The following is a 27,978-nucleotide window of genomic DNA, read 5'->3' as shown; positions in this document are numbered from 1 at the left end:
GAAACTCATCTTTTCAAGATTAGTCGTAGCTGCACTACTTAGTCGTAAGTAATGTAGCTGGAAAAAACAATCTGAATGTGATCAGACCTAGTCTACTTAAAGATTATAAGGACGCAACCTGTGTATATAAACATAGTTATGAACTAGTAATAGATTAGTACGCCTAAAATCATATGGAAACGTGTATTTTCTAGTTAAAATGTCTTTTGAAGCAAATGAAGTAGATAACGAAAGCTGTGTTGGCTCTTCCTTTGACCGTTAGGTGTCGATATTTAGCCATGAGAAATGGTTCCATGTGCACTGATACAGAAGTTCACCCAGCCTGGGAATAACAGCGGAAAATGTTAAACGAGCTCAATTTGAGGAATCCAACATTTCAGATTTGGATTTATCGATATTCCTGAGGCGGAAGCCTCAGATGCCATCTGAGCGCAGTAATCTGGATAAAACCAGGAGGCCGAGCCAGCAGGTGTGTGGAAGAGCAGAGAAGGTGTGGAATTACGTTTTAGTTTTATCTGTGGGTTTATTCGACGCTTGAAACAGCCGTGTGTGCAGAGACCGTCCCGCTGTTTGTACTGATGTCATGCTCGGGTCGCTGTAATAGACGAGCCTTATAAGGCTGTAGGGTGATTTCAGTGGGAAAGGGTGTGTCATGGTCCTGTAATGGTATGACGAAGTTTTTCTCCCTGTTTCCCACCCCGAGAACACCTAACTTTTGAACGCACGGCCCGCAGTATCCGAGGCTGCGGCTCCAATGAGCGGCGAGGCCCGTGTGTCCTCACTTCCTCCGTCTCTTCAGGGCCACAGGGTGGCCATTTTGGATCTGGCTTTAACGGAAAGTGGCAGCAGGCTTCTGTGGATGGAGCAGACACCGAGAGCGGTGTTCTCGGAGACCCAGCACCGCTGAAAAACAGCCGGGTTCACACAAGAAGGCCGAGACCGAACGAAAAAAGACCGTTTCGCTGTGCTAACAACAGCTGATCGATTTTACTGACGAAACGTAGAGGGGTCGCCGGGGCCCTGCTGAGTGCGTTTTTCTCTCCGCGCAGCCGGACATCCGAAATGTGAAACAGAGAGCCAGGAGCATCAGGACAAACGGTTTCCGAGCCACCCAGCGGCTTTCTGTTGTTTCAGGACACCGTTTAGCGGGCAAGCCGATGGCTCGACACCGGCGTTGGACCACAAAACCACACTCTTCAGCGGGAGACGTCGCCTAACGTTAGCCTTTATCTCAGTCAGTCTGAAGTTTTTACGAAGTTTGCGTTGACCGTACGCTCGAAGTGCTCGGTAAACCAATGGTGTCTAGTTGGCTAACGTTAGTGTAGTAAACTAAATTACACTTTGCCTCTCCGTCACAAAACCTGCTGCTTAAACCTAAAACCCGGGGTCTCGTCATCAGTGCAATGTCAACAAGAACACCACTTCCCACCGTCAACGAGCGGAAAGCTGAAAACGTAAGTAACGCAGAACATGTCCGTTTATAAATGATTCGTTAAGATACATTCAGTGTATTCACAGTAATGTTGGCGAGAGTTGTTAGATTTTATTGTTATTTTTCCCTGCTTTGTCGCAGTGTAGCCTGCAGGGTTTTTGTGCTGACCATGCACTTTAAGTGGATTAGTTATCCCTACATTGTACCAGTCTGGAGACAGATGGGCCACCAGCCTGAAGTGCCGCATGAGGTCTGGAGCATCAGGGATAGAGACTGAGCCCTTATTCTCCCTAATGAGCGCAGCATATGTTTGAGTTAACAGTCACCCCGAGCTGTGTGTGTTCGTATGTGTAACGTTACTGTTGTCTGTTCTGGTCGTGTACTGTACGTAAATGCTTTCCCTTGCTTGGTCAGGACTAATGCGCATTGGCGTAAGGCTAACCTTGATCAGCCACCTCACTGAGCATTGCTGCAGTTGTCTTACTTTTTGAGTACGACCTGCTACAGACACAGATATTTCAATACTACAAAAATGAGTCCCAAAGGACGTGTGTGTTTGTCATCAATGCGTCACGGACTTGTCCGCAGAGTGTGTTCGTGTTGTGCGGGTTCAGCCGCACACACACACGCTTCTTTTAGAGATGTGACCCTTCCTGGCTCAGACAGGCCACTGTCAGCAAATGCATCAGCTCTTTGTTTATTCCATGCAGTGTGTCGCATTCAGAAACTTTTGAACTGTGATGCACATTTACTGTCACGTGTAAATAACCTTGGGATACAGGCCTACATACACACATACAGATATGTCAGCACCTTTGAAACACAGATATTGAATCTTGCTAGATTATCACTGAAGAACATCTCAAGGATTGTAGTTATATGTCTGCATAGTGGTTCTGCAGAGTTAAGACTGCACATGGGCTTTTACATTCAGCTGGATATCGAAAATATTCAATATTAATTAAAACATATCAGCCCAGCACTCTTAAAATGAGTCTAACCTGTTTGGTTCCACATCTAACACCTTGGCTTGTCTTCGTATACAGATAATAGTGGGAGGTGTCAGTCAGTCTGCGTGTCAATAGGGATGACCCAGCCCTTTTGAAAGAATGCCCCCTCAGTAATGGGTATCGGCACATAAGAGTATCGATGAGTCCCCGCTGAAAACACGCAGCGCTGTTTGGTTCAGTGTCATTCTGTTGTCCAACATGAAAGGGTCTCAGTCTAGTATGAAGCGCCATGTCAGTGCTGTAAGTAGTCACCCTTTTTTACCATGATCTGTGGTAGTGATATTTGCTGAAGGTTAGCATTTTGTCTTGCAGATTGCTGTGTGTCATGCTGTGGCAACTTTACAAGACTCAGAAATCTCTTCTCATTTACACTGCCAGACATACATGTTATTTAAAGATTTAGTTTGCTGTGTTCAGTAAAGCCTTGTATTTGCATGTTAGATCTGACTGTGTGGAGCACTGAAGTTGGCACCAGTGACAGTATGTAGGGTTTAGTTAAAACTATGTGTAGTGCAGTGTCAGCTTTCCCTGGAGACAGTAGAGTGTTGTTAGAGTATCACATGAGGCTCACCAACTTGCTGTTAATGCTGCAGCACACATCACTGAAACAGTTCAGTTTGCTGTTTTTTTGTTGCGGGAAGTAGCGACTAATGAAGTAAACAGGGCTATCAGATGATTAAAGTAATTGGATTTAATTGCATTGGTTCGTGTAGTAAATTACGTTTAATCACATTTGTCTTATTTGTTCAAATTTGACCCTAAAGGAAGACTTTTTTTCCATTTTTTTTGTTTATTTCATTTTTTCATTAAAAATAAACTTCCTCATGTGTTTATTACTCTGTATTTTGTGGGAGCACAGAGTTCACATGAATCTGAGCATGAAAATCAAATGATTTACATAAAGTCATCCTGCTACCTTACATATTGTTAATTCATGTGTATTTCTCCCACATGCTCCATACAGTGTAGTGTCACAAAGCCGTCCTCTAGTGGTAAAGTTACTGGAATTACTGATATTGCTGGCACCAGCAGTGTGCTTTGCTTACTTTAGACTCATCGTAATTTGGTGCTAAGTAAGTTTAAGGCATTGCAGTAAGTGGAAGTAGCTGGATTTATCAGGAGAGCCATCATCATTTAGCAGACCCTCTTATCCAGAATGACTTACAAAGGTACTTTGTTGCCTACACAGGCAATGTATCTTTGCTAATACAATAAGTTAGAGAGAAAGCCATTCCTGAGCTCAGATATTGCTAGAAACAGAAACCTACGTCAATACTTAGAGAAAAGAAACAGAATTAGACATGGTGTAATACATTTCAATAACATGACAATTCAGTGCTGATATGAGTGAGAAAACTACAATTGTGGAGTCGTAGCAACAGCATTTGAGCAGCTGGGCTTCAGACTGGAATTGCAAATAATTTGGAGGGTCAAACTAGGAAAATGTGTTAATGGTATTAAGGATGCATTTTTTTATTGATGCGCTATTTATTAACACGCTATCCATGACACCACTAAATATAACCAAATTTAGTGATTTTATATGTTATTTCATGTGTTATATTGTGCTGTGTATGTGAGAATTTAAAATTCACTTTCTTGTGCAGGTTTGTCAGTACTCTGAGTTTGTTCCATTACCTATTCATATCAGGGCTGGGAAAACTCATTGCATCGATAAATAATGTACTCTATCCTGTCAGTCGTCCTTCTCCTCCTCCTCCTCAATGGCCTTGTTTCTGCAATTGTTTTATGGCCAGGCGTGTTTTTGTCAGGCAGCTTGACTTTAGAAAGCAAATAGATACAGAAAGTGTGGATCAGAGGCAAGGCTAAAAGATATATCGGCATCTGGGCTTTTATGAAGTGTATGCAGATCAGTGCTGCCCAGTGTAATGTTTGTCTTCTCTTAATGTGTTTTCTGTAGGTTTTGCATTAAAAAAAGAAAAGAAACCAGCTGGTTATTTTCACATTTCTGCAATCCCACTGTGTCCATCTTATACATCATTATAATGATTATGAATTATCCATTTGATTTTTACCACAGTGTATCGGGAAGTCGGGAACACAGATCCCTGTGGTGACCAGTATCTACTGTGTTTCCTGAGTATTGTTTGTTTGTGGATGGTTAATGGAAAATGAAAATGGCATGAGGAACAGTAGCTATTCACTGCCAGTCTAATATGGAGCAAATAGTGTACTAGACAGGAATGTATTTCCACAACGTATGATTGATTGTGGTGGTTGTTATGTCAGCTGTTCCTCTTTCAACTCCAAAACATCCTGTATGTGTGTATAGATGATCATCTTGTCTACTGAATAAAAAAAGTTTAATAAAAATAATAACCAACACATAGAAATAAAGTATGATAAGGGTATTGATGATTATTTTCAGTATTTTAAATATATTATATGAGACCGCATCATATAGTCAATGTACAGCAAAATTACTTTGTCCATGTTTGTCTTGTCTATGTTTATGTTTTAATATTTGGAATAATGTTTTTCTCCTTTATTTGGATAAGCAGCTTGGAACTACAGTATTAGGCAGTAGGATGTTAAGACTCACCATTTATTTGTTTAATTAGTTCAATACCTACTGTACAGCTTAAATTTTCATATTTCAAATCCACAGCATACTTCTAACGGTCATGGACGAGTGGAGGGAACCTCTCGGTCTGCAAGGTCCAGCGGTCGAAACCGGAACTCAGGCAGTTCAGGATCTGAAGAGCAACACCCTCATGTGGGGAATTACCGGCTCCTCAAAACCATCGGAAAGGGCAACTTTGCCAAGGTCAAACTGGCCCGTCACATCCTCACAGGCAGAGAGGTGAGTGGACAGAGGTCAAGAGTGTGTTTCCTGTCACATTGCTTTTTTATACTTTACACAATGTTACTGCTCGGGTACTTGAGCAGATTAGGGCTGTAATCCCCAACTGTTAGTAGTGCACTCAGTTCATTTGGTAAAACAGAGTCCTGATTTACATTATTAAACACAGTCAATTGATATGGCTGCCTTTGTAATCTGTATTGTGACTGTAACATATCCAAGAGAACCAAATTAGGTCATTGTCCATGTTGGTCAGGTTTGTACACCCAGTATCCATCCTGCATTTGGCAAGTTATTTTTTTTTTCCTGTGCTCAAGCAAATGTGGGTGTATTATTCATTTATCTTTGCTTGGTCCTGAGTGATTTTAAAAAGCAAGTAAATAATGCTTCAGTCCACAGAATATTGTGTATTTACTACAAATGGTATCTGTGATTGCCATGTGGGATAACATTCATCTTTTTACAGGTGGCAATAAAAATAATTGACAAGACACAACTGAATCCTACAAGCCTTCAAAAGGTGAGCCATAATATTGGTTAATTATTAAATGCTGGGTGTATTGCTGATGTTTTTGTTAAATGTATTTGGAACGAACACCTGGCAAAATAGCTATTTTGGTCTTCAAACAGAGTCAACCCCAAAGCTTTGGGCTAACCTTGAATCAGCAGGTTTGCATCCTTGTTCTTAAGGAAATGATGTCACTCATCTCAGGAAAAGAGGTTGTTTTGGACTCGGAGGCATTGTTTTAGCCTGAGGGGAAATTTTTTTCAGAGAGCTTTCATTAGGTGCAGATCAGAGCTAGCGATGTCATTTTCATTTTGTGTATGTGTATTTTAAATGGTTAATTCTGTTTCCGTATCCTGACTGGCTGATGGAGATCAAGGATTGTGCTGTAGTTGCACACAAAAGGCTGTGGTACATGACTGTTACAGTTATCAATGAAAAACATTGTTAAACAGTGGGATTTATAGGTGTATTCGAGAAGTAGACTAACCGTTCCAGAGAAAATATATATAGGCCAACAGTCCAGTTAAAGATCAGAACGTCTTTGTGTAGCGTGAAGTGTAACTTTGTTTGTATTTAAGATTAATTTAGTGTATTATATTATACTTTGCTACAATGAAACATGACTGCCTTACTGTGAGCACGTTGTCAAGGATGCATTTTTTAGGACATGATTGAGGAGTCCAAGGTGAGGTGACTAACTAGGGTAACTGCTTGTTGTTATTGTTGTTAGCTAGAGCTAGGCTTGTGCTCAGTGACGTTTTACAAAGTTACCATGGTAACAGCCCCTATTGGTGGTGGTAACTCTTTATACACTGGTTTAAAACACTGTTGTTCAATTATTGTTTTGTATAAACAATAAGACACTAGTCTTCAAAAGATTTTACTGAGCTGTTTTTAAATAGAAATGTATGTTTTAAAGTTCATACTCTGTCAGCTCATAAATGTTACTTCTTTTGACCAAATTGCTAGCACCGGTGCACCAGTTGCCATACATGTGTATCATGGTATGTTAATATGGGGCGAAAAGCCTGTTAATTGTTTCTTCTTTGCGCTAAAGGTGAATATCCGTTCATGTACTATTACAGATATTCAGATATCAAATCAGCCTGAATGCATATCCCTTATTAGAATGAAAGCACAGGCATTCAAACATTCCAGTCAGTCAAAAGCTGTAAGACATACAAGGTTTCCGTGCTGTAAATGGAATGTTTTCTTTTGTTGTCATGGTGTTTATAGGAGTAATTGGTGGAGAATTTTTATTGTGTTTTTGATATCGATGGACTTCTGGCTGAGCTGGGTAGTTCAGGTTCCTTCCCTGTTGCTGTTGTGTGCTTGATACACTGTAGATGTGGAGTCTTCACTCATGCTGTACATCCATCATCAACAAAAGCTACGTAAACGAGGTGTTTTGCCACAATAGTAACATCATTGTACTCCTTGCATTGTGGGTTGTAGGCCAGTGACACATAGTGAAGAGGAGAGCTAGGTTCAGCCTGCTTTTCTTCAGGAGTAAAACAAATCTGGAGACTTGATTCTATGCTTATATAAGAGTATTGATTTGCTAGGCTGTCATCTAACAGTAATTCATAAGCAGTCTGACATCTAGCTGCAGTAGTGCTTCTTCTCTCCATGGCCACTGCCTCACTACCAGAGCAAAACACCTGCACTCTGTCTGCTGTGCGGCAGGAAAACCCCGGAGTAGTTTCCTGTTCATCTGTGTTAATGAATTGTTTGCAGATATGGATGAAATCTTCATTGGCAGTAAAGCAGGTGTATCCATCTCCGTTTATGTTCCATCTTTCTGTTCCTTTCTGTGATTGTGCTGAGAATAAGCGTACTCTTAACTAAGTGATGAGTTGAATCAGGTGTGTTTGAACAGAGAAATCCTCAAACTTTATGATAAGGCTCTCCAGGACCAGAGCTGGACACCACTGTGGTAAAATGTTAAACATGGTGTGCAGAATCTCCAGCTTTGTGTTACTTTTCCTTAAAACAACTCCTCGTGCTTGTTTTCTCTTAAAAGATTTTGGCAAAAGTGGATATCGTCTGAACGATCTGCAGATCGGCTAAGAATCTGTGTTTGTCTCTTGGCCCATGCTGATGGTAGCAGCTGGCTGGAGGGAGTGAGAAAGACCAAGGGCAGATGGACAGATAGGTGGTGGATAGAAGTGAGGTGAGACTGAGGGACAGCAGGACGGTTTTTGAGGGGCAGATAAGGAGAGAGACAGAAGGGCTGATGACGTTGGTGGAGTGAGAGAATCAGAAGCGCTTGAGAATAGATAAAGTAAAAAGCAAGCAGGAGAGGAGTAAATAGAGAAAGCATGAGAGCAGGAGGGATATGAACAGTGGTTGGGGTGCTCATTGGGCTTTATGTTGATAATGTGGGATTTGAACCTGCGCCCACTCTGACACATGCGTTCAGAGGCCCCGGCTCTATTATTAGCTGGCCACTGTAGCGCACTGCAGCCACCATTAGTTTTTCCACAGCACTATTGATTAGGATTCTGTGAATATTCTGCCTTTCCTGCCTGCTGGTGTCGTGCCAACACAAAGCTCTGACTCATATGTGGCTTTTCATCAGCACTCAACAAGAGCAACTGCACTTTCTGCATATTTTTATCTTTTTCTCTCTTTTTCCTCGATTTATTGCTCATGCGTTGCCCATTAATTTTTTTTTTACTCTGCGTTGCCTTTTTCTGTTTTCCTCTTGCCTTTACATACCTCCATCTATTCAATTTCAGTTTCTTTTTACAACAGAGCAGTACCACAGGTGCATTACTAGACCTGGTTTTAGAAGTTGTCTATAGCTTTTGTTTCAAAGCCTACATGTGTCCATTTGAGTACCTTGTGGTGGGTAAACGATTGTGTAATTGAGTGTGTGGGCGTTCAGGCTCCGAGCCTGCACTTGTCCCTCGACTGAAGGGAGTTGTTGTGCTGTAGTGTTCCTTAGTCATCAGAGAGGTGTTAAGATGGCGGATTAGAGACAGAAAGGCAGGGTGAATAGAGAATGATGGAGAAACGGACAGAGCTTTATGGAGAGAAGGGCGTTTATTCCTCAAAGATATCCTAATGCTTTTCTGAATACTGCGGAGCATGAGAATTACTTTTAGTGGACAGTGTTAACTCCTTGAAGCAGTGGTTCACAATCCTGGTCCTGGAGTAACACTACGCTACACAACTGGAGAATATAATAAACGAATAAAATAAATAATGAACTATGGGTGTTAGAGCAGGGATAATCCTACAGTATGCAGGACGGCGATACTCCAGGACCAGGACTTAAAGCAGTGGTTCTTTAAATAAATCTTTTTAACACCATGTCTACTCACTCCAGTTGCAGCAGATCAGCCAAGACATGTTTGGTGACCAACATTAGCCATTGGTCAGTAATCATCCAAATTGTTTCTGTAAATGCCCAAGGCTTAATTTTAAGACTTAGCCATTGATTAATATTATTATTTAGTAATTACAATGTAGCATGCAAGGTATGAGTATAAGGGGTTAAGCATGGTGTGCTTGTATGAGCACATAGCTAATGTCCAGTCAGATTTTTGTCTTTTTAAGGTTTTGCCTTTTCTGCTCATGAAGCCTCATTGCATGTTGGATTTCACTAGTGTGCATGTACATTTAAAGGGGATTTTATTCAGAGTAGTTTGAGATGAAAACATGCATTGTAGAAAATAAACACCAATTTCTTTGCAGTGGTAGTGATGGGGACCAAGCATCACAATGTCCATAGTGCAATTATTGCCATTTTATTTACTATTCAAAATGTATGTGTATTTCTTTTCAGCATCCTGCATGTACCTCCTTATCATGAATGGATGCTAAAATGATTTAGAACAACACTTTATTGTAAAATAACATGTTGGTGCTTAGGTAGCCTGTTGGTAACTGTGTAAACACTTTTGATCAGATATTTTCAAGAGGCATTACACAGTTTTAGTGTCATTACTGTCACCACTTTTGTGAATTCTGACTCTGGAAGTTTCTGTTTTGCAGCGAACCACTCTGAATTACTTTGTTTACATATCAACAGTTGCATTATACAGAAATTTAGACAAATCCGTTTTGTGTCTTGTGTCTTTTTGCATTCTTCAGTGTTGATTTTTAAAACGGAGCTCAGCCTTCTGGAGCCAGAAAATGTGGGGATTTGTTTTATGAAGCGGGGAAAGTCCTGGCGTCAGACTGACATAGAAGGGCCTGTAGAAACATTGCCCTCTAGTTAGTCAGTGTAAGGAATTTGCTTTGAGGATAATAATAGATCCATAATAGGTGTAATAATAGGTATCTGAATGTAGTGAGGATCTCCTCCAACCCACTGAGAGCATCTCTTCTTCCACCAGTCACACTGTGTGTTTGTCTGTGTGTGTTCTGTTCTAACATGATATCTGAGTGCTGAAGGGGATGGTTTAGAATGAGGGTGGTTGTGAGGTTTTAGTGATTCAGTGGTTGTCAGAGTGAGTGCTCCGGTTGTCTCCTTGAACCCTGTAACCTCTGACCCCTCCCACACTCCAGCATCATGCTGCCCCACCCTGATCTGCTCTGTCTGTCTTGTTGGCCTCTGAGGGACACACACAGACTACACAGTACACACACTCACAGCATTTAGAGAAGGTTTCTGTTTTTTCTCTCTCTCTCTCTCTCTCTCTCTCTCTCTCTCTCTCTCTCTCTCTCTCTCTCTCTCTCTCTCTCTCTCTCTCTCTCTCTCTCTCTCTCTCTCTCTCTCTCTCTCTCTCTCTCTCTCTCACACACTATTTTCCTGTCTGTGGCACTCCTCTTGTGCTTCTTTCACACTTTCTTTCTCACCTTTCTCTCTTCTAAAGCTGCCTTCTGTACATTTTGAAACACTGTGTGTGTCTCTATATGTCTGTCTGTATCTTTCTGTCTCTCTGTCGTTCTTTCTCTCCCTTTCTCTTGGTCACCCATTCTTTGTTCCACACACTATTTCTCACTCTTTCTCTAAAGCACCTTTCCTGTTTTCTCCGTCTCTGTCACTGTCTTTGTTTCTTGTGGGAATTGCAGTTCAACTTTCTTTTTTTTTTTTTTTACTGAGTGGAAAATGCTGTGAATCTTTCAAATTTGCATTCGTATTTCTCTGTCAAACTGTGTCTTCTGAGTCAGAGAACAGAGCATTACTGCATGTGTTAAAGACGGATTGAAAGTGTGAACCATCCCAGAAGCGCCTGTAACACTTGCTCTGCGTCTTTAGCACCCTCTCCAAGTTAGAGCTGTATTAATGAGAAGAGAAGGGCACAAGCTAACAGCTCAGGAGCACAGCCTGCCTGACTTTCATCTATAAAAGATGAATGACAGTCAGTGGTCTGTTAGTAAGGATCAATTATGTATAGCAATTAAAATTAGCTTCCACTGCGATGAGCAGGCATGTAGAAAGCTCACTGCTAGCTCACACACTTGTTTAGGACATGCTGTGCATGTTGCACTGAAATGCTGGTTACGGGTGGTGACTAATCAAATAGTCTGTACTGTAATGTGGGTCTGTTGTCATTATGTAATTATCTGATCACATTTGATTAAGCTGACCACAGTTATTTTCCACAGTTGTTGATTTTCGCAGTCAAATGTTTGCATTTCAACAAATAGAATTGAATTGGGCGCATTTTTATAAGCTGGGTTGAGGCAGATTCATATAAATAAAAGAAAGCAGGAAATGGATTTCTTGAGACATATCAAGTCTTATGAAAACAAATGTTTTTGGTCTATAACACATTTAGAGGGCAGTGTCGAGTAAAGTTTATTTATTTCAGCTTGAGCTATATCTGTTGGGTACTGAGTTTCAACAATTAGGAAGCAAGCCAGGCAATTCGACCAGTTTAGGCTTGTACTTTTTTTTGTCCACTGTATGCTGTTATTAGATAATTGAAATGTGATTATTTTTTTATGTATCAGTTACTCGTAGGTTCAAATTCCATGATTGACAAGCCTAATATGTAGTCTGTGAAATGCCTTATGTCATTATCCAAAAATGTATCCAAAAAATGCAGATAGAAAATAGTAGAACATGTGATTAGTGCAGTTCTGATTTGTGTGTGTGTGTGTGTGTGTGTGCGTGTGTGCGCGACAGAGAGGGGTGGTGCTTGTGGATGTGCTTGTGTTCCTTCCTGGATTTTTAGCATAATGTAATTACTTTTTCCTCTCCAACAGCTCTTCAGGGAAGTCAGAATAATGAAGATTTTAAACCATCCAAATATCGGTAAGAAAAAAATGACCTGAAATGAAATAAGGTGTGTGCATTCTCACTTTCTCTCTCTCTTATTATAGCAGCAAGATTTGCAGTGTAAAGAGTTCGTCTAATTTCCTCCTCTGCATTTGTCGTGACTTCGTGCTCGCAAATAAGATAATGAGTAGTTGAATCAGACGTATCATCATGTCTACACAGAAAGAGGTTCTGTGCATTCCTGCTGTAAATTTAGACTAGCTGCTGCAATGTTTGCTGAAATCCTGCTGCTGTGCGGGAGAGGGAGAGAGAAAGAGAGTTGTTTCCTTGGAGACATTTCGTTGCTGGCAGCACTCACCCCTGCAAAGGGGAAAGGCCGCAATGATGGATGTGCAGTGTAGAGCGCTCATCTCTCCATTTGAAAATGAGCAGCCTCTGCCATGTACCTCATAATCAACCTCAGTGCTGAAACAGTCTATGAGAAAAGATATTGGCAAGTAGTTTGCAACACAGAATTGTGAAAAAGTCAGAGGTCACCCTTTACTTATTTAAATGTCAAAGATGAACACTTTAAGTACAGTTTTTCTGATAGCAGTTCTTGGAGTCTTTTTAGGTCTTCATGGTTCCTGGATTTTACTGAACTCCAGCTTTGAAAACTCCTCTTTTCCTTTGTTTTCTTTTTTGTTTGTTTGTTTGTTTTTCAACCTATTTTCCTATAATGTTCCTCTTTGGGCCTCCTGAAAAATGTCTCCCGAAAAAATGAATAGCTTGTAATTAACGTTTTGACTGGAATAAACACGTGAAGGGTGATCTCTTACTTTTCCACAGTACTGTATCATGATTGGACTCATGATTTACACTTCTTTAGTGAGATCTTGGCTGAAAATGTGTCAATTGTATTTTATTTTGCACAATAAGCTAAAGGAATCATTGTCAGAATACACAATGAGGTTGTTTACAGGTCTGTAAGATCTGTTTTCACAAAGGAATGCAATAAATAAAAATGCATACAGATGATATCATCAGTATGGTTTTCAACATATTGCCATGATAGTCATACCATTGTGTGTGACCCCATCAGGGTACTCTTAAGTAGGAAGATGTATCCATGTCTCAACGAAAAACAAAAATATACTATAAAATTAGACAGTCAACTTATTGGATGAGGTTGCTTCTACCTACACATGGGATGTACACGTGTGTCTCCCAAGAAAAGCATCTGCTGCCCTTGCTGTGCTCTGCATGCTCACGTTTCACAGAATATAGGAGCACTGCTTTATAAATAAGACATGATCTCCAGAGGATAAAATCCATCTGAACATATCTCATCTTTCTGGAGAACATAATGCTCACATGAAGGGGGAGAAGAAGGAAAGAGAGAAGTAAGATGAGAGAGAATTCAGTAAGAGCCAGTCTTTATGAAAAGGCTGCATTGTGTGTAGCTGAGAAGACTGATTTTAATCGTTCTATAGTATTTAAACATGATCTCCAAAGTTTTACCTATCTTATTTGAAACATAAGAATGAAGCCTCTGACTTGGTGTGAGGGATTTAGATTTGTTGAAAGTTAGTTTTAGTTAAAATAAACTCCATATAAAAACTCCTCCTTGTCTTATTCTCCTTACAGTAAAGCTCTTTGAGGTGATTGAGACTGAGAAGACTCTGTTTCTTGTGATGGAGTATGCCAGTGGAGGTAAGTGTGTGTGTGTCCGGTTGTCAGAAACAGCTTCCTTCTTTCGTTTTATGTTGTCTTGGTATAAATTGTTTTTCATTGCTTTGGTTCTCTTTTATGACCAGGTGAGGTGTTTGACTACCTGGTGGCCCATGGGAGGATGAAAGAGAAAGAGGCCAGAGCTAAATTTAGACAGGTGCAGTGCTCTTAACATCTTACTGCAATGTGATTTATACTCACATTCACATAAACAAAAATGCAGATTGTAAAAGCACACAGAGTTCCCCTGACTGACTGACCCTGCAGTCTCAGGTAAAACTTATTTCACTCATTGACAGTGTGTATGAATTGGACATGGTCACCCCGTTGTTTTCGGTCACTTATATCACTTACTGATTTGCTTCTCGTGGATGTTTATTTTGAATCTATAAAGTGATTATCATGTCTGTGGAATAAAATTGGAATTGGAACTCACTAAACTATTAATTGTGTGAACATTTCCTAATCCTGACTGATAATCCCTAAGAAACAGGAATGCACAATGACATCTGAATCATATCGGTCTCAGGAGATAATTGCTTTGATGTTTTAGCATTAAAAGGTAGCCAGTCACTGTTTACTTTAGTTTGTCAAATTCAAACATTCGTCTGATGCTGGAATTTCTTCAATGATTTAGATGATTAGTGTAGGCAACAAATAAAATTCAACAAAGACACATTAAATACATTTCGTAAACTGGTAAAGTTTCAACATAAATTGTCATTGGTTATTTATATAAAAGAAGAAATTAAGATCTTCACAAATATTCATCTATAGAGAAATGGTTCCTGCCTTCTCATAAGGTAAAATAAATTCAATTAATTACAAATTAAATAAAAAAAATTATAAAGGCTTTTTTTTTAAATGAGCATTTCACAGTCATAGCACAACAGGCGTTCTGGTGGATCTTTTACCAGCTTTGAGTTTATTCAGGTTCAGAGCTGGATTTTGTGTGTAAGTGAATTTGACGTGATTTTGTTTCACAGTGGTGCTGTTTTTTAATGTTTCCACTTTTGACTAGCCCCACAGCCGCTGAACAGATTACACATCAGTTTTGAGCTTGGAATAGAGAAAAACGTAGAGTTCTCTGTTCAATCCTTTTGTAGTCAAGGTTTTTTTTTCCACTCTGATCTGCATTTGCTAAATGTTTGTATAGTCGCCAGAAGCCAGAAAAAAATAGTCTACTTCTATTTCTATTTCTAATTTCTACTTCTAGCAACAGTAATGTATAAGCACCTGCAAATATTTTCACGAAAAATTTTGGATGTTCTTATTTATACAATTCACATCAATACATTTCTAGTAAGAACACTGATTTACTCATGTCTTTTCTGTTCTGACTCTCCACATGCCTAGAATGGATGATCAAGCGCTACGCTGTGGATATGGAACAACCCAATATGGTTGTCTTTGAGATCTAGAATGGAAACTTTCCTTCTAAAGTCATATTTTTAACATAGAATGTTTACAGTGTCGGTTCCTCCTCACGACGTGACCTTTGCTGACTAAATCTCCATCAGGGTTAAAGCAAAGTTACAGTGCTTAGCTTCGTCTCAGGACAACAGAAGTGAATTAGTGCTCTGTTGTAAGTTAGTGTAGACGAGTTCACAGTGATGTCAGAAGTAAAAACTGAAAATGCTGAAATGGAAATTTGAGCACAGTTGAAGTGAAGTTAACCTTCACAGAATGTACAGTAAGTAGTCACAGTGAAAGTTTGTAATTTGTTAGAGCCACTTCAAGCTATTGTATTGTTTTTTTTTTATTTTTATAAAACTGGCAGAAGCCTGAAATTGCAAAAACAATGAACATGCACTTTCACACACTGTCTACTCCATACTGATTCACAGTTATCCACTTATTGTATGTGGACATTGATATCCTTCGGTATGATGCCATTCTAAAAATTTAATATCACAATTATGGCCTTAATCGCGTTTCACAAGATCATCTGTCAGGTGTTTCCTTGTGTGTCTGCCCTTATCTTGGTTTCTGCTTCTGTTTTTTCTTGTTACATGTTCTTTTGTTTCCCTGAGCTATGTGCTTTTGGTTTACATCAGCCTTGGGCTTTTGTTGTTGTTTTGGTGTTGGCTCCTCCCCTGCCTTGCTATGTCTTCGGTTCTCATCTGTACACCTCATCTCCTTGTCTTGCCTGGCCAGACACATCATCATTAAGATGTTGTGTTATGGAACCTATGTACAAGATAATACATGTACATGCATGTTTTTTTTTTAATGTTATTTTTTAAAAATAATATGTTGGTAATGCTGACAGCGCTTTTTATGTCCCTTTTTTTCTGACAGTCGTAGTGTGCGCTATGCCTGTGTTTTGATTTTGATTTTGATTTTTTAAATTTTGAGCTGGTGTTTGACTCTGGCTAGCACATCAACTTTTACTGTGAGCTATGAAGGTGCTGAGACCAATGATACACCAAAGCAGCTGTACAAACATTTAAAAAACCATGAGAACCTAATATGACACCTTGTGAAACCACAAACCAGAGCTGCTCTGCGAAAAAAAAAATTGAGGAAACTGCAACTTGTTTGACTGAAATGTGGTGACAGTATTTCAGTATTGACGATCGTCCATAATAATAATATCTCCTGTGCTGAATGGCATGGTGTACCGTATTATTGAATATTGGCACATTTCTACTATCCATTTAATAGTGTTTCTGTTAAAAAAATAATAATAAAGCTGTGTGGTTCAGGGTTATTGCAGCTAACTAAAACTAATATTACAACAAAAACTGTACTTCTTAACTGAAGAAAAAATAAAAATAACAGTTTTTAAAACTAAAATCAAAACTAACTCTACTGCAAAAACTAAAGTTCTTTTTTTGTGTGAAAAGTGGAATTGTTCTGTGTTTGGTCTTTTGCTAGTTTTATTCCACTCTCATCAAATATCTACTATCATAGAGTTCATCATAATACTAAAAACTCAATAAAAAATCATCTGAATCTACTAACCAACCCTTAAATATAACTAAAATAAACTACAGTCAAAACCCAAAATGAAAATAAATGCTCTTGAATATTTCAAAACGGTAATAACCCTGGCACAATTTGATTTGTAACTTTTCATTTTCTTTTCTTCTACTTCATGTTAATGTGTTTTGCTTTATCCTCTTCAGATTGTGTCCGCTGTGCAGTACTGTCACCAGAAGCACATTGTTCACAGAGACCTGAAGGTAAGTGCATATGTGCAAGCATGCATGCATGTAGCTATGTTTAGCCCTTGTGGGTGAAGCTGGTTATGGTGGCTTTAAGAACTTTGCTGTAACCCCAATGATGACGCCTTTAGAAATACTGACGCATTTCTGCTCATATACCGTATCTCAGTGCTCTTTTTAATTATTATTATACTGTAGGTGTATGCATGTTGAAGTGACAAAGCACAGCTTGTTTTCTTGAGAACAGACTCATTATCTAGATTGGCCACACTCATACACTGTCTTCACTTCAAAGCGGCATTAATTATACATGAGAACAGAGAGAGAGGGCCAGAGGGCTGTAGACAGTTGAGTGCATGTTGCGGGGAGGGGCAGTTATAAAAGGATTACACGTTGTATATATCTGTAGATGCCTTATTTTATTGCTTTTATAACCTATGTACTTTGCCTCATACTTAATACATCGTATCTGAAATTCAGCACAACCCTCTAAGGGGGATCTATACTGGAGCACAGCAGGCTCATGATGTCTGAAGTAGCTTTCACAGCAGAAGATATAATAATGTAAAATATGTCACAGCTGTTTATTAACATTCATAACAGCTGTTTCAAATATTTGCACCATTTTCTACAGAGCGCGGCTTTAATTAGCTGTTGTTTCTTGATATGCCCAGTAAAGGCTGGTTGAGAATAAAATCCCTGAAGGGTGCTGACTCAGTGTGCCTCTGCCTGCAGTACCATTGTATATTGGTGCACTTGTGCATTAGACGGTTCATAACTAGTCGTTCAGTGTTCATTGTGTGAGCTGTGCAAAAATGTCATCAAACTATGCCTTTAACAACTCTGCTGTGTTTGCTAATGATACAGCAATAATGTCATTAGTGATGAAGTAGTGTAAGAGGAAGATGAAATGCTTATGTTAATCTTATTGCTGGTTACAGTCTCTGCAGATTTTATCCATTATTAACACTGTTTGATCAACATTCAGTGATGTTGTTGAAACTGCCTACAATTCTTTTTTTTTTCCTTTGGTTTTTTTTTCTTTTTTCTTTAGGCTGAGAACCTGCTGTTAGATGCTGATATGAACATAAAAATAGCAGATTTTGGCTTTAGTAATGAGTTCACAGTCGGGAATAAGTTGGACACGTTCTGCGGCAGTCCTCCCTATGCGGCTCCTGAGCTCTTCCAGGGCAAGAAGTATGATGGCCCTGAGGTGGACGTCTGGAGCCTGGGGGTCATTCTCTACACACTGGTCAGCGGATCACTGCCGTTTGATGGCCAGAACCTGAAGGTTTGAGATTCTCTTATAGTCTATGGCTGTGATTGAAATGGATCCATTTGGCATTTTAAGTCACTATATTTAGTACGTCAACCATTTTTCTCTTGGTGTCCGAATCGTAAAATGTAATTTCAGAGTGATGTTTAAAGCCACTAAACATGAAACTTGCAGACTCAACTCTCTGGAGAAAGAGCAAAAAACAGCAGCCTACAGTTAATATCAAAGAGCCTGACATGTTTACTGCCTGCTGCTCATCACAAAGCAAATACTCTGAATGGCACTTGCACTTTACTGCAGTCACGGACAAAGAATTAAATATGTATTAAAGTCTAGATGCTTTTATCCTTATCCCCTCCTCTTTGCAAACGTTATGTGTATGTCATCGGCTACAGATAATGGTGTACTTAAAACAGTGAAAAAATTAACTGTCATGCAGCAAGCTGTCATACATATGCTTAAAAAGAACTCTGTTTATGTATCAGCACTGCTAGAAGCCTGCTTCATGCATTGGACCAATTGCAGTCCAGGGAGGTCTCAGAATGAACGTCACAGTGAGGAGGAGTTCTGTGCAGCAAGCAGTGCATACCATACTGAACAAACTCAAAAGCTGCATCAATTTGGCCAAAAAGACACAGTTTTGCTTAAAAAAATTCATTGGAAGTACAAATATGAAGAGTAAGACGTTCAGCCCTGCTCAATAGTAGCACAGGCTGATGAGAAAATGTCCAAATTAATGAGTATTGCTTTTTTATTGCTTTATTATTACTTATTCTTTATTGCTTTTTTTTTTAAAAATAGATAGTTAACCCTTATATAGTGCAATACCAGTGAAGGAGAAGAGAGAGCCGTTTAGGTCACTGCCTGTAGTTTTCCAGGCCTCATAATCTAACCTTTTGTGATTTTATTGAATGTGTGTGTTTGTGTGTGTTCTGCAGGAGCTCCGTGAACGTGTGTTGAGGGGTAAATATCGGATTCCCTTCTACATGTCTACTGACTGTGAGAATCTTCTCAAGCGCTTCTTGGTGCTCAACCCCGCCAAGAGAGGAACACTAGAGGTTGGTCTCTTTATTCCATTTAGTCTCTCCACCCTCACCATCGTTCATTTGACAGATAATCGCCAGCCTGTGTCCCTTCTTTCTGTCTCTTCTCCATCTTTTCCATTCGTGACCCATTAGTGCTCCTTTCTGTTGCTCGTTTTAACCATGGCCACTATCTTATCTCTCTTCTCTGGCTGATGTAGTCTCTACGCACTCCATTGCTGTTCCCATGAAAAGATGAATAATGCAGTTGGAGAGTTGTTGCTGCTAAATACATGCTTCTTGAATGCTCAATGGAAAAGGGCGGGGGGGGAAGGACAGAAAGCTTGCTCTGCAGCTTAGTGTTTTTGAAATTACATCTACCTGTCAACCATTATATTTAAGAAGGAGGATTGGATTCGGGTTTTGCTGAAATGCATTTTCCCTTTTTGCTTATCTTGTGTCCTGTGTCCTAATTGCTGACCTATAGTATGTTCTAACAATGAGCGTGTTACTATTTCCAAGCACTCCTTTATATTTATTTGGTCTTTCATGTTCAGGAATGGAATGGAGTTAAGTCTTTGTTTTTGTAGTGAGTAAATGGTGAGCTCTCTATATAAAATGTAGAATAATGCAAAAATTGTGACTCTTTGCTCTGTTTCAGCAAATCATGAAGGACCGCTGGATTAATGCAGGCTCAGAGGAGGATGAGCTCAAACCTTACACTGAGCCAGAGACTGACATCTCTGACCAAAAGAGAATAGGTATGCAAGGAACATTGCTGCTGCCTCATGAGTGCAGGGACTTATGTGGAAAGGTCATATAGGTTTCTCCCCTGTAAGAAACATGAGCCTTTAATGAATAAAATACATGCAATATAGATATAGAGAAATGCATATATCTATATGAATGTGTGTATTTTTCCTTTTTTTCTATGCTTCTATAATTGAGTATTGCAATTTTGCATTGATTAATGCCCAGACATAACAGCTTTTTTCTATTTTATTTTATTATTTTTTGTTTTATATTTTTTATTTTTCTTCATGGAAATAAGGCACCCTAACGAGTGAGAGTGAGAGTGAGTGAGAGTGAGTCTCTGCAGTGTAAAGTGGTGTGTTACATAATTCACAGCAGCTGAACATCTCCCCTCCCTGACTCCCCCCATTCTGGCACATGTCTGTGAGGAACTCCCCATGTACCTCCAGTTAGTGGGAGCTCAGTGTAGAGCACATGGTGGCTTTATGTAGTGCAGCATACACTAGAATCTAGAGCAGATAGGATGGTTCCTGGTCCTTAAAACACAGTTTACTGGTCCTTATCAGTCCACCGCTTTGTAGGAAGGTAGGTGCCGCTGCCTGTGTAGCCATATACATACACCCATTCAGTGTTCCACTTGCTCTCTCAGCTGGGTCTTTCCTCCTAGCTTCCCCAGCAACTGCAGCTGTAGATATACCCATCTCCTGAGGGATGGAAAAAAAGTGGTAGGTAGTAGTAGGCTGGTAAAGAAAAGTACAAAGTGTGTTCCAGAGATAGTGCCCAGTTTGAAGTGCTTCTCTTGAAGGAGACACATCTGTACATGGACTGGAGATGCCTTTCTGCGTCTTCAGTCCAGTAGCTTTCTGCACTATGACAGTGTTACACTCCTACATGTGACTACCCAGGAAAAGCTTTCAAAGACATGTGCTCATGAGTATATACTTTAAATAGTTCTATCCTTTGAGTTTAAGCTCAGCTTATTTCATATCCCTCATGCTCTTCTATTTAATATTTTATAGAAGGACATTTTTGTTTATGCTTTATTCTGTAAACATTCTGATTTATATATTGGTTACTCTGCAGATGTGATGGTCGGTATGGGCTACTCTAGGGACGAGATCCAGGAGTCTTTGTCCAAGATGAAATATGATGAGATCACAGCCACCTACTTGCTTCTGGGTAGGAAGGCCAATGAGGTGAGGATCTGCTCAGCACAGATTATACTACAGAACAAATCAGAACTCAAACTGTGTAAGTGATGGGGAGTGCATTTCACAGTTAACTGTAAGGGGTTTGTTCCTGGGATTTGTGTAGGAGGTGAGTGACTCCAGCTCCAACAGTAATCTCTCCTTGGCGAAGAACAGACCCACCAGTGAGATGAATGGCCAATCACCAGCTCACCTGAAGGTCCAGAGAAGTGTCTCGTCCAATCAGAAAACCAGACGCTACAGTGACCAAGGTGATGCTCAGCATTTTATTTCCCTTCATTTTAAACTTCATTAACCAAAGTGTGAAACACAAGACCCACGGGCCAAGTCAGGCTTGTGGCACAATGCTACGGCCCACAAATTAATTACATTTTCTGTTATTATTAGACTGTTTCACCTCGAGATGCACTAAAGTCCCCAGCATGCACTGCAACTTAGTGTGACATTGCCATCTGTGAATTTCAACATTTTAAATTAACAGAATGGGATTAATAAATCACAGAGAAATAATCAATTGAGTACACAAAATATTCTACAACCAAAGGTGAAATCTGTCCCATTATTATCATGCCCATGCATTTGAACTGACTAACAGCTTTGGGGCAGTGGACAGTATGAAGTTACACCAAAGTAAACCTTCTCTTTTCCTTTTTCCTGTCTGCCTCTCGGTGGTGTAGCTAACTCAGGGTTGAATAATGTTAAGAGGGCCGTCCCAGGCACAGCAGATGGTGATGTCAAGCAGGACGGAGGGGTGGCAGGACGTAAGGCTCCATCACACAGCCCCCCCAGCCCACTATTGGGCAATGCCAACAACCCCAACAAAGCGGACATACCTGAGCGCAAAACTGGCACCTCTGTCACTCCCAATGTAAGTGTGTGTTGATGTGTGTGTCTGCCTGCCTCCAACTGGGTATTATCTTTTAGAATGAATAGCAATGCACTTACCCTAATGCAGTTTTTTGATGCTTCATATTATCTGTTGCTTGCTTGCTGCTGAGGAGAGATGTTTTATTTTTTCGTAGAATAACTCTGGATCTGCGGGAATGTCCCGGAGAAACACGTATGTGTGCAGTGATAGGAACAACACAGAGCGCCTTTCTGTTATTCCCAATGGGAAGGAGAACAGGTAGAGTAAGAATTAAGTCTCTTCTTGTAGGCCAGAAATATTTTGCAATGTTGCATAAGATTTCTTTAAATATGCATGTCTCTGCATTATGATGTTGTGAATATTAGAAGAAGAATGTGTGCGTGACTGTCTCTGACTTCCCCTCACCCCCACTCGTCTTTCTGCAGCGTGACTTTGTCTCCTGACCAGCGGAACCCTGGTGCCTCCACTCATAGCATCAGCAATGCTGCCACAACTGATAAACTACGCTTCCCACGAGGCACTGCAAGCCGCAGTACCTTCCACGGGCAACTGAGGGAGCGTCGTACTGCAACATACAATGGCCCGCCAGCCTCACCCACGCAGCCCCGCAGCCGTGGCAATGCCAACAATCTGCTCACCAAGCTGACCTCCAAACTTACACGCAGGTAAACACTCCCACACACAATCCTCCCACAACATTAACAACTTCAAAATTAAAGCACTCATGCTTTATTTAACAAAAAAGTAAAACACAAAATACAACACGTTAGCACAGGAAAATCAATGGAAACATTTTCCCTCTTTTGTTTTTTACTAATTCAAAATTCATCATTCTGAATTCATCACTCGTAGTGCAAGTTCAGTAGCAAATCGTCTTCTCATGACATCCATCTGTGTAATGTTTCCACTTTCCTTTTGTTTTGTCATCTTTTTGTGTTATAGAAATATGTCATTCAGGTTTTCCAAAAGGTAGGATTTCAAGTATATTGGGGCAATTAATCAACTAAAAAGAGTTGAAATACTAACACTTAGTGCTTAGTATTTTTCTTTGATTGCTGTGATTGTGTTCATTTATCTTGTGGTGTTTGATTAAGCATGCCTTACAGCTTTATCTGCATGCTGTCACTAGCCAAAATCAGTCTGCCGCTACTGATTGCAACTAATCAAGGTGATCTGCTCGATGGGGCCTAGCTGGTGTATTCGGCTCATATTTGTAGAGACCTAAAGTTTGGATCTTGCGCTTGTAATATTTTCCATTTTTCTGCAAACTCATGTACAGATATGAGTTGCCACATGAAATCATAATGGGTTTTGGTCAAATTGCAATCTTCCAAGTCATTGAGACATTATTTGCTGCTAGTTAACCAGTAAAAAGTTGTGATTGGACTAGACTCAGTGATTTTCCACTGTCGTGATAAGAATACATTTAGGGTCAAGTTAGTTAATTAGGTTAATTAGTGTCATTTGAAAGCATATTAAATTATTTTATGCATATAGAGGCGATAGGTCACAGAAGTAATAAAATAGGTACACAAAATGGTCACCTTTATTTTCAGCTCACTTGTGTATGACGTTTTGCAGTGAAAACTGCCAAAGCTAACATTTGTTACACAGGCTTGACGAGGGAGATGAGGAGAGATAAAAGAAAGTGTGGAATTCCTTTTAAAAGAAGGAATGAAGTTAACCGAGATAAAGTGTACAGTGGCTGAATGCGAACGGTCTGTGTGATCTTGTAGAATATTGAGTACACTGCCATCTAGTGGTCAAAGCCCAGAGGAAGCCGCCTCTCTTTCTGGGACATTTGTGGCTTCATCTCTCATTCCATCTTCGCCCATATTCCTTTCTTGTCATCCACTTTTATCTCATATAGCAGTTGTTTGTTGTTTTTTCATGATTGCTTTGTATGATTTTTTTTTTTTTTTTTTTTTTTTTTTTTTTATAAATAAGAACAGGATGAAAGTTGAGTACACATGCACTCACACCAGATCTACATTTCTGAATACATTGTCAGGTATACTCTGTTGGCACATCCTAATATATGGGTGTCCACAAGAAGGACTCGTACAGTCTTGGTGGTCTTATCAGACTGATTTGTATAGCACCGTCTACCTGTTCTTCTTATGTTTCCCACTTTAACGTTTAGGTATCACAGTTACATACGCTCTTTTCTCTATATGCCTACAAAATGTTCTTCTTTGCTGATTCTACTCTGTTTCAACCTACCCCTCTTTATCCTTTCTGTCTTTCCCTCTTTCTGCTTTCCTCCTTCTTTTCTTTCACTTCTTTTTCTCTTACACCTTTTCCCTCGCTATCTTTTCATCTTTTTCTCCTTCTCTCCGGTGTTCTCCATCAGGGTCACTTTTGACCCGAACAAGCGGCAGTCTGCCGTCAAATCAGGGCCGGGGGCCCCTTCTGGTCCCCCCACCCTCTCAGCCCCCTCCAACCCTGCGCCAAAGACTCTTAGTAAGTCTGTGCTCTTCTCCTCTACTCTCTCCCTCCCTCCGAGCCATGCTCTTCCTCATCCTTCACCTTCTGGCAACATGCGACTCTGCAAAGGCCTCCTCTGAATTGCATCTCATTCCTTTTTTTAAAGCCGTTTTACTATCATTAAACTCCATCTTTTTTGCAGATTCAGGAGCAGTGGCTATAGGGAGTTGTAGGAATGCGCAGATGGAGAGTGTCTAGAGTAAGGGCTTATTAAAATGTACACATAACGACACAGGTGTATCTTTAGGAGAGAAAAGAAATTGTCTGTGTTTGTGAGTATTTGTGTCGTTATGTGCTGTATGCGCACTTAGATTGAGTGTGTGTGCGAGCGAGAGAAGGTTTGTATGGAAGGGCTGTTTTATTTTGGCACATCTCAGTAGAGCATTCTGTCCTACACATTCTCCCGCATGAGCACAGTCTACGTACAGACGTGGCTTACATGTAAATCTTTGCATCCAGTGTGGGTTCACAAATAGCATATGTAGGAGACTCAGCAGGGCTCTGAACCGTTCAAGGAACAAAAACAAAGCCAGAAATTAAACGGGTTCACTTGAAACAAAAAAGGAAAAAGCTGTTCCAGAACAGAAACCATAAAGTCACAATAGAAGTCAGCTTTATTGTTGTTTCTTCTTATAACAAATGTGTTGAGAGAGCAACACAAAGTAGTTTATCCAGGACAGTGCTACAATTAAACATAAAATATCAGCAGATGATAAATACAAACTTGTCAAACACTTTTCAATAAAATCATCTGTACAATATACAGTAGCTATAAAACTACACGATTAAGCACAGGACAGTGGAGGCTAGAAATGTAATAAGGGATGGGGCAGACCAGCTGTTGGTCCAGAGCAGTAATAATAGTTGTGCATGTTAATTTAAAATTTTTGTTAATGCTTAATAACGCTTACCTAATAGGATTAGTGTATTTTGTGCATTTATGTATTTAATGTGTTTGTTTAGTGTATTAATGTTTTATGTGTTTGCATTTACACAGTGTATTTATGTTTTACCTCTTCCATAAGTCTTTAGATGAAAAATCAAGGTCAGTTGGCTATAAAGGTTTTCTCAATGTAAAACGTGATTATAATCATTACATAATTATCTGAATCAGGCGTTTCAGACTGGTTTCCTTCTGGGCCACAGCTCTGCAGAGATTAATGGTTTTCCTATTGTGACTCAAATATAATTCATGAAAGCCGTACTCATTAGCTATTGAATTAAGACTGCAGTTCTGTGACCCACGAGGACTGGAGTTTGACATGTGCATTAATGTGTGCATGAAACAGATAATTAAGCCTGTTTGTTGCCCTGCCTTCTTTATTTATATGTAAATAATAATATTAGTTATATAATAGGAACAAAAATAACTGTTCTAATTGTTTTCTAACCAGTTTAGGGATATCATGTTGGTGTTGGAACACAAGAAAACATTCTACTCAATTTTTCCGTTTCTGAGCCCTGCTCCTCTCACCTTTTAGAGCGGACACTCTACCCATTAACCTAATGCAAAAGCATGGCAGCTCAGCTGACCCTGAGGTCAACAAAGACTTCATCAGAGAATTTTAGTACTATTTAACTTAATGCTCCTGTATGTTTCAGTTCATTTGTGTATGGCCACCTTACACAACCTCACACAAGACTGCTGAGTGACATTTTAGTTTGCTGCCCAGTTCTCTTTCTCTCATCTCATTCCCTATTTCTCTTGTTTCCTGTTTCCTGCCCTAACTGATGCTTTCTTACTGACTAAATGTGCTGTCCTTCCTCTCTTCTTCCTTTCTGTTTTATAATCAAATATAATAGAGTCTCAACCGAGTTTGAGAGAAGCAGGAGATTTGAGGGCACAAGGTGAGGAGTTCCTGAAATCCTTTTCTCTCACTCCACTACTTTAGAGAGTATTTAATCTCTCAATATCTCTATGTCTGGGTCTGACCTGATACATTATAGTACATTGTTAAAGCCTCTGCTTCAGGAATCATAGGTGTAGCCTGTGATATACTTAAGTAAAAGATACTGTAATCTGTTACTCACCGTGGCATATGAAATTAAATGTAGCATGATGTTACTGTTGTATTGTGACGTGAATGATTTTTTTTTTTGGTACATACTGCGTTCAACACTGCATGTTGACTGCTGTCGGTGGCATACCTGCATATTTTGTTCCATGCACCCCGCCACCCCTCCTGTCTCTTTTATTTATCGTATACTCTGATCATAGTTAGTTAGCCTGCATGGTTAAGTATGCTGGAATGTTTGTATTTTGGTTATTCCATTTGTTCCTGTAATTTTCTATCACCCCTATCTAAAATTTAGCACTCTTACACAGGCCGTTGTTTTCTTCTTCATTTTCTGTATTTCTCTGTATTCTCTCTCCTTCACTCAGTCGCCATGTACCTGGGGATCAGCAAAAAGATGAAGGGAAAGATGGAAAAGACGGGAAGCCCCGCTCTCTCCGTTTCACCTGGAGTATGAACACCACCAGCACCATGGAGCCGGCCGCCATCATGAACGAAATCCGCAAAGTTCTGGACGCCAACAACTGCGACTACGAGCAGCGCGAACACTTCCTGCTGCTTTGCGTCCATGGCGACGGCCGTGCTGACAGCCTTGTCCAATGGGAGATGGAGGTTTGCAAACTGCCCCGCCTCTCACTCAACGGTGTTCGCTTTAAAAGGATATCGGGGACATCCATCGCTTTTAAGAACATTGCTTCCAAAGTTGCCAGTGAACTCAAGCTATGAATATAATCTATGTAGAGGAATATATGAAAGTGTTAAAATCCTATATAGAGAAATTAATTAAGCAGTACAATCACAAACGTAGCAGTTTCCAAATGTTTTTTTTAAACCACTTACCATATATATTTAAAATAATGTATAGACTTTAACATTGCTTAAAGCAATAATTTCTTATGTGTCAAATATATTGTTAAAAGTTGCTAAACACTGTAAAAGAGAACCGGTTTAAACCTTTTGGTTAAGATTGTATACTCCATGACATGCTCTGAGTATCCAAAAAAAAAAAAAAAAAAGAGTGGAAAATTGTCAAGATATGGCCTAAAAATACAGTATCCAAGATCATTTTGAAGTGGAGATTGCTTTTCTTTTCTTTCTTCCTCTTCAGACAGTGTTATATGTAGGTATTTGGTGTCTTGAGCAGCCCGTATGTAAAGGGTATGAGTAAAATCCCTGAAGGAAAAAAAAATTGCTTTTAAATCGCATACAAGTATTTTGGATCTCTGTTGCTCTGCACCTCAGTCTAGTTTCTTTTGTCATTGAAAGTGCTTGTTCTTGACACATGCTGCACCCAGCTCAGTTTCACTGTGTGAATGTAATGAGGCATTGCTGAAGGACAGAAGTTCTTTTATTTATTTCTTTTTATGCCCACCACTCGTATTTGTGTATATAATGTACCTTGTTTTACAACTATTATACATTGTCTTACTCTTGCTTTTCAAGTTCTAATATTTTCAGGGCTACTTGTAAATGGTCACTGATCAGATTCAATATTAAAATAGCTATACTTGACTGTA

At 39.7% G+C, this 27,978-nt stretch overlaps 1 protein-coding gene across 8 annotated transcripts; it reads left to right on the top strand.

Moving 5' to 3' along the window:
• Nucleotides 1–631: 631 nt before the first annotated feature.
• mark3a (MAP/microtubule affinity-regulating kinase 3a) lies at nucleotides 632–27,978 on the top strand. Of its 8 annotated transcripts, XM_037538789.1 has the most exons (19): nucleotides 633–1,454; nucleotides 5,072–5,266; nucleotides 5,733–5,786; nucleotides 11,940–11,988; nucleotides 13,579–13,644; nucleotides 13,749–13,819; nucleotides 16,794–16,850; nucleotides 17,887–18,123; nucleotides 19,047–19,166; nucleotides 19,792–19,891; nucleotides 20,967–21,079; nucleotides 21,198–21,342; nucleotides 21,769–21,959; nucleotides 22,114–22,217; nucleotides 22,385–22,624; nucleotides 24,313–24,422; nucleotides 24,589–24,645; nucleotides 26,250–26,294; nucleotides 26,830–26,848. In XM_037538789.1, exons 1-17 carry the CDS (start codon nucleotides 1,404–1,406, stop codon nucleotides 24,642–24,644), a joined length of 1,959 nt encoding a protein of 652 aa, XP_037394686.1. In that variant the 5' UTR covers nucleotides 633–1,403; the 3' UTR covers nucleotide 24,645; nucleotides 26,250–26,294; nucleotides 26,830–26,848. The 8 variants fall into 8 exon arrangements, with proteins under 8 accessions (XP_017580383.1, XP_037394686.1, XP_017580401.1 ...); XM_017724894.2 differs by lacking the exons at nucleotides 24,313–24,422; nucleotides 24,589–24,645 and adding an exon at nucleotides 22,902–22,928 and having other exon boundaries at nucleotides 632–1,454; nucleotides 26,830–27,978; XM_017724933.2 differs by lacking the exon at nucleotides 24,589–24,645 and having other exon boundaries at nucleotides 635–1,454; nucleotides 26,830–27,061.

This window comes from Pygocentrus nattereri, chromosome 5, assembly GCF_015220715.1.
Source record: "Pygocentrus nattereri isolate fPygNat1 chromosome 5, fPygNat1.pri, whole genome shotgun sequence".
NCBI lineage: Eukaryota > Metazoa > Chordata > Actinopteri > Characiformes > Serrasalmidae > Pygocentrus > Pygocentrus nattereri.
Note: the sequence above shows the minus strand (reverse complement) of the source record. Positions and strands in the feature narration are given on the sequence as shown.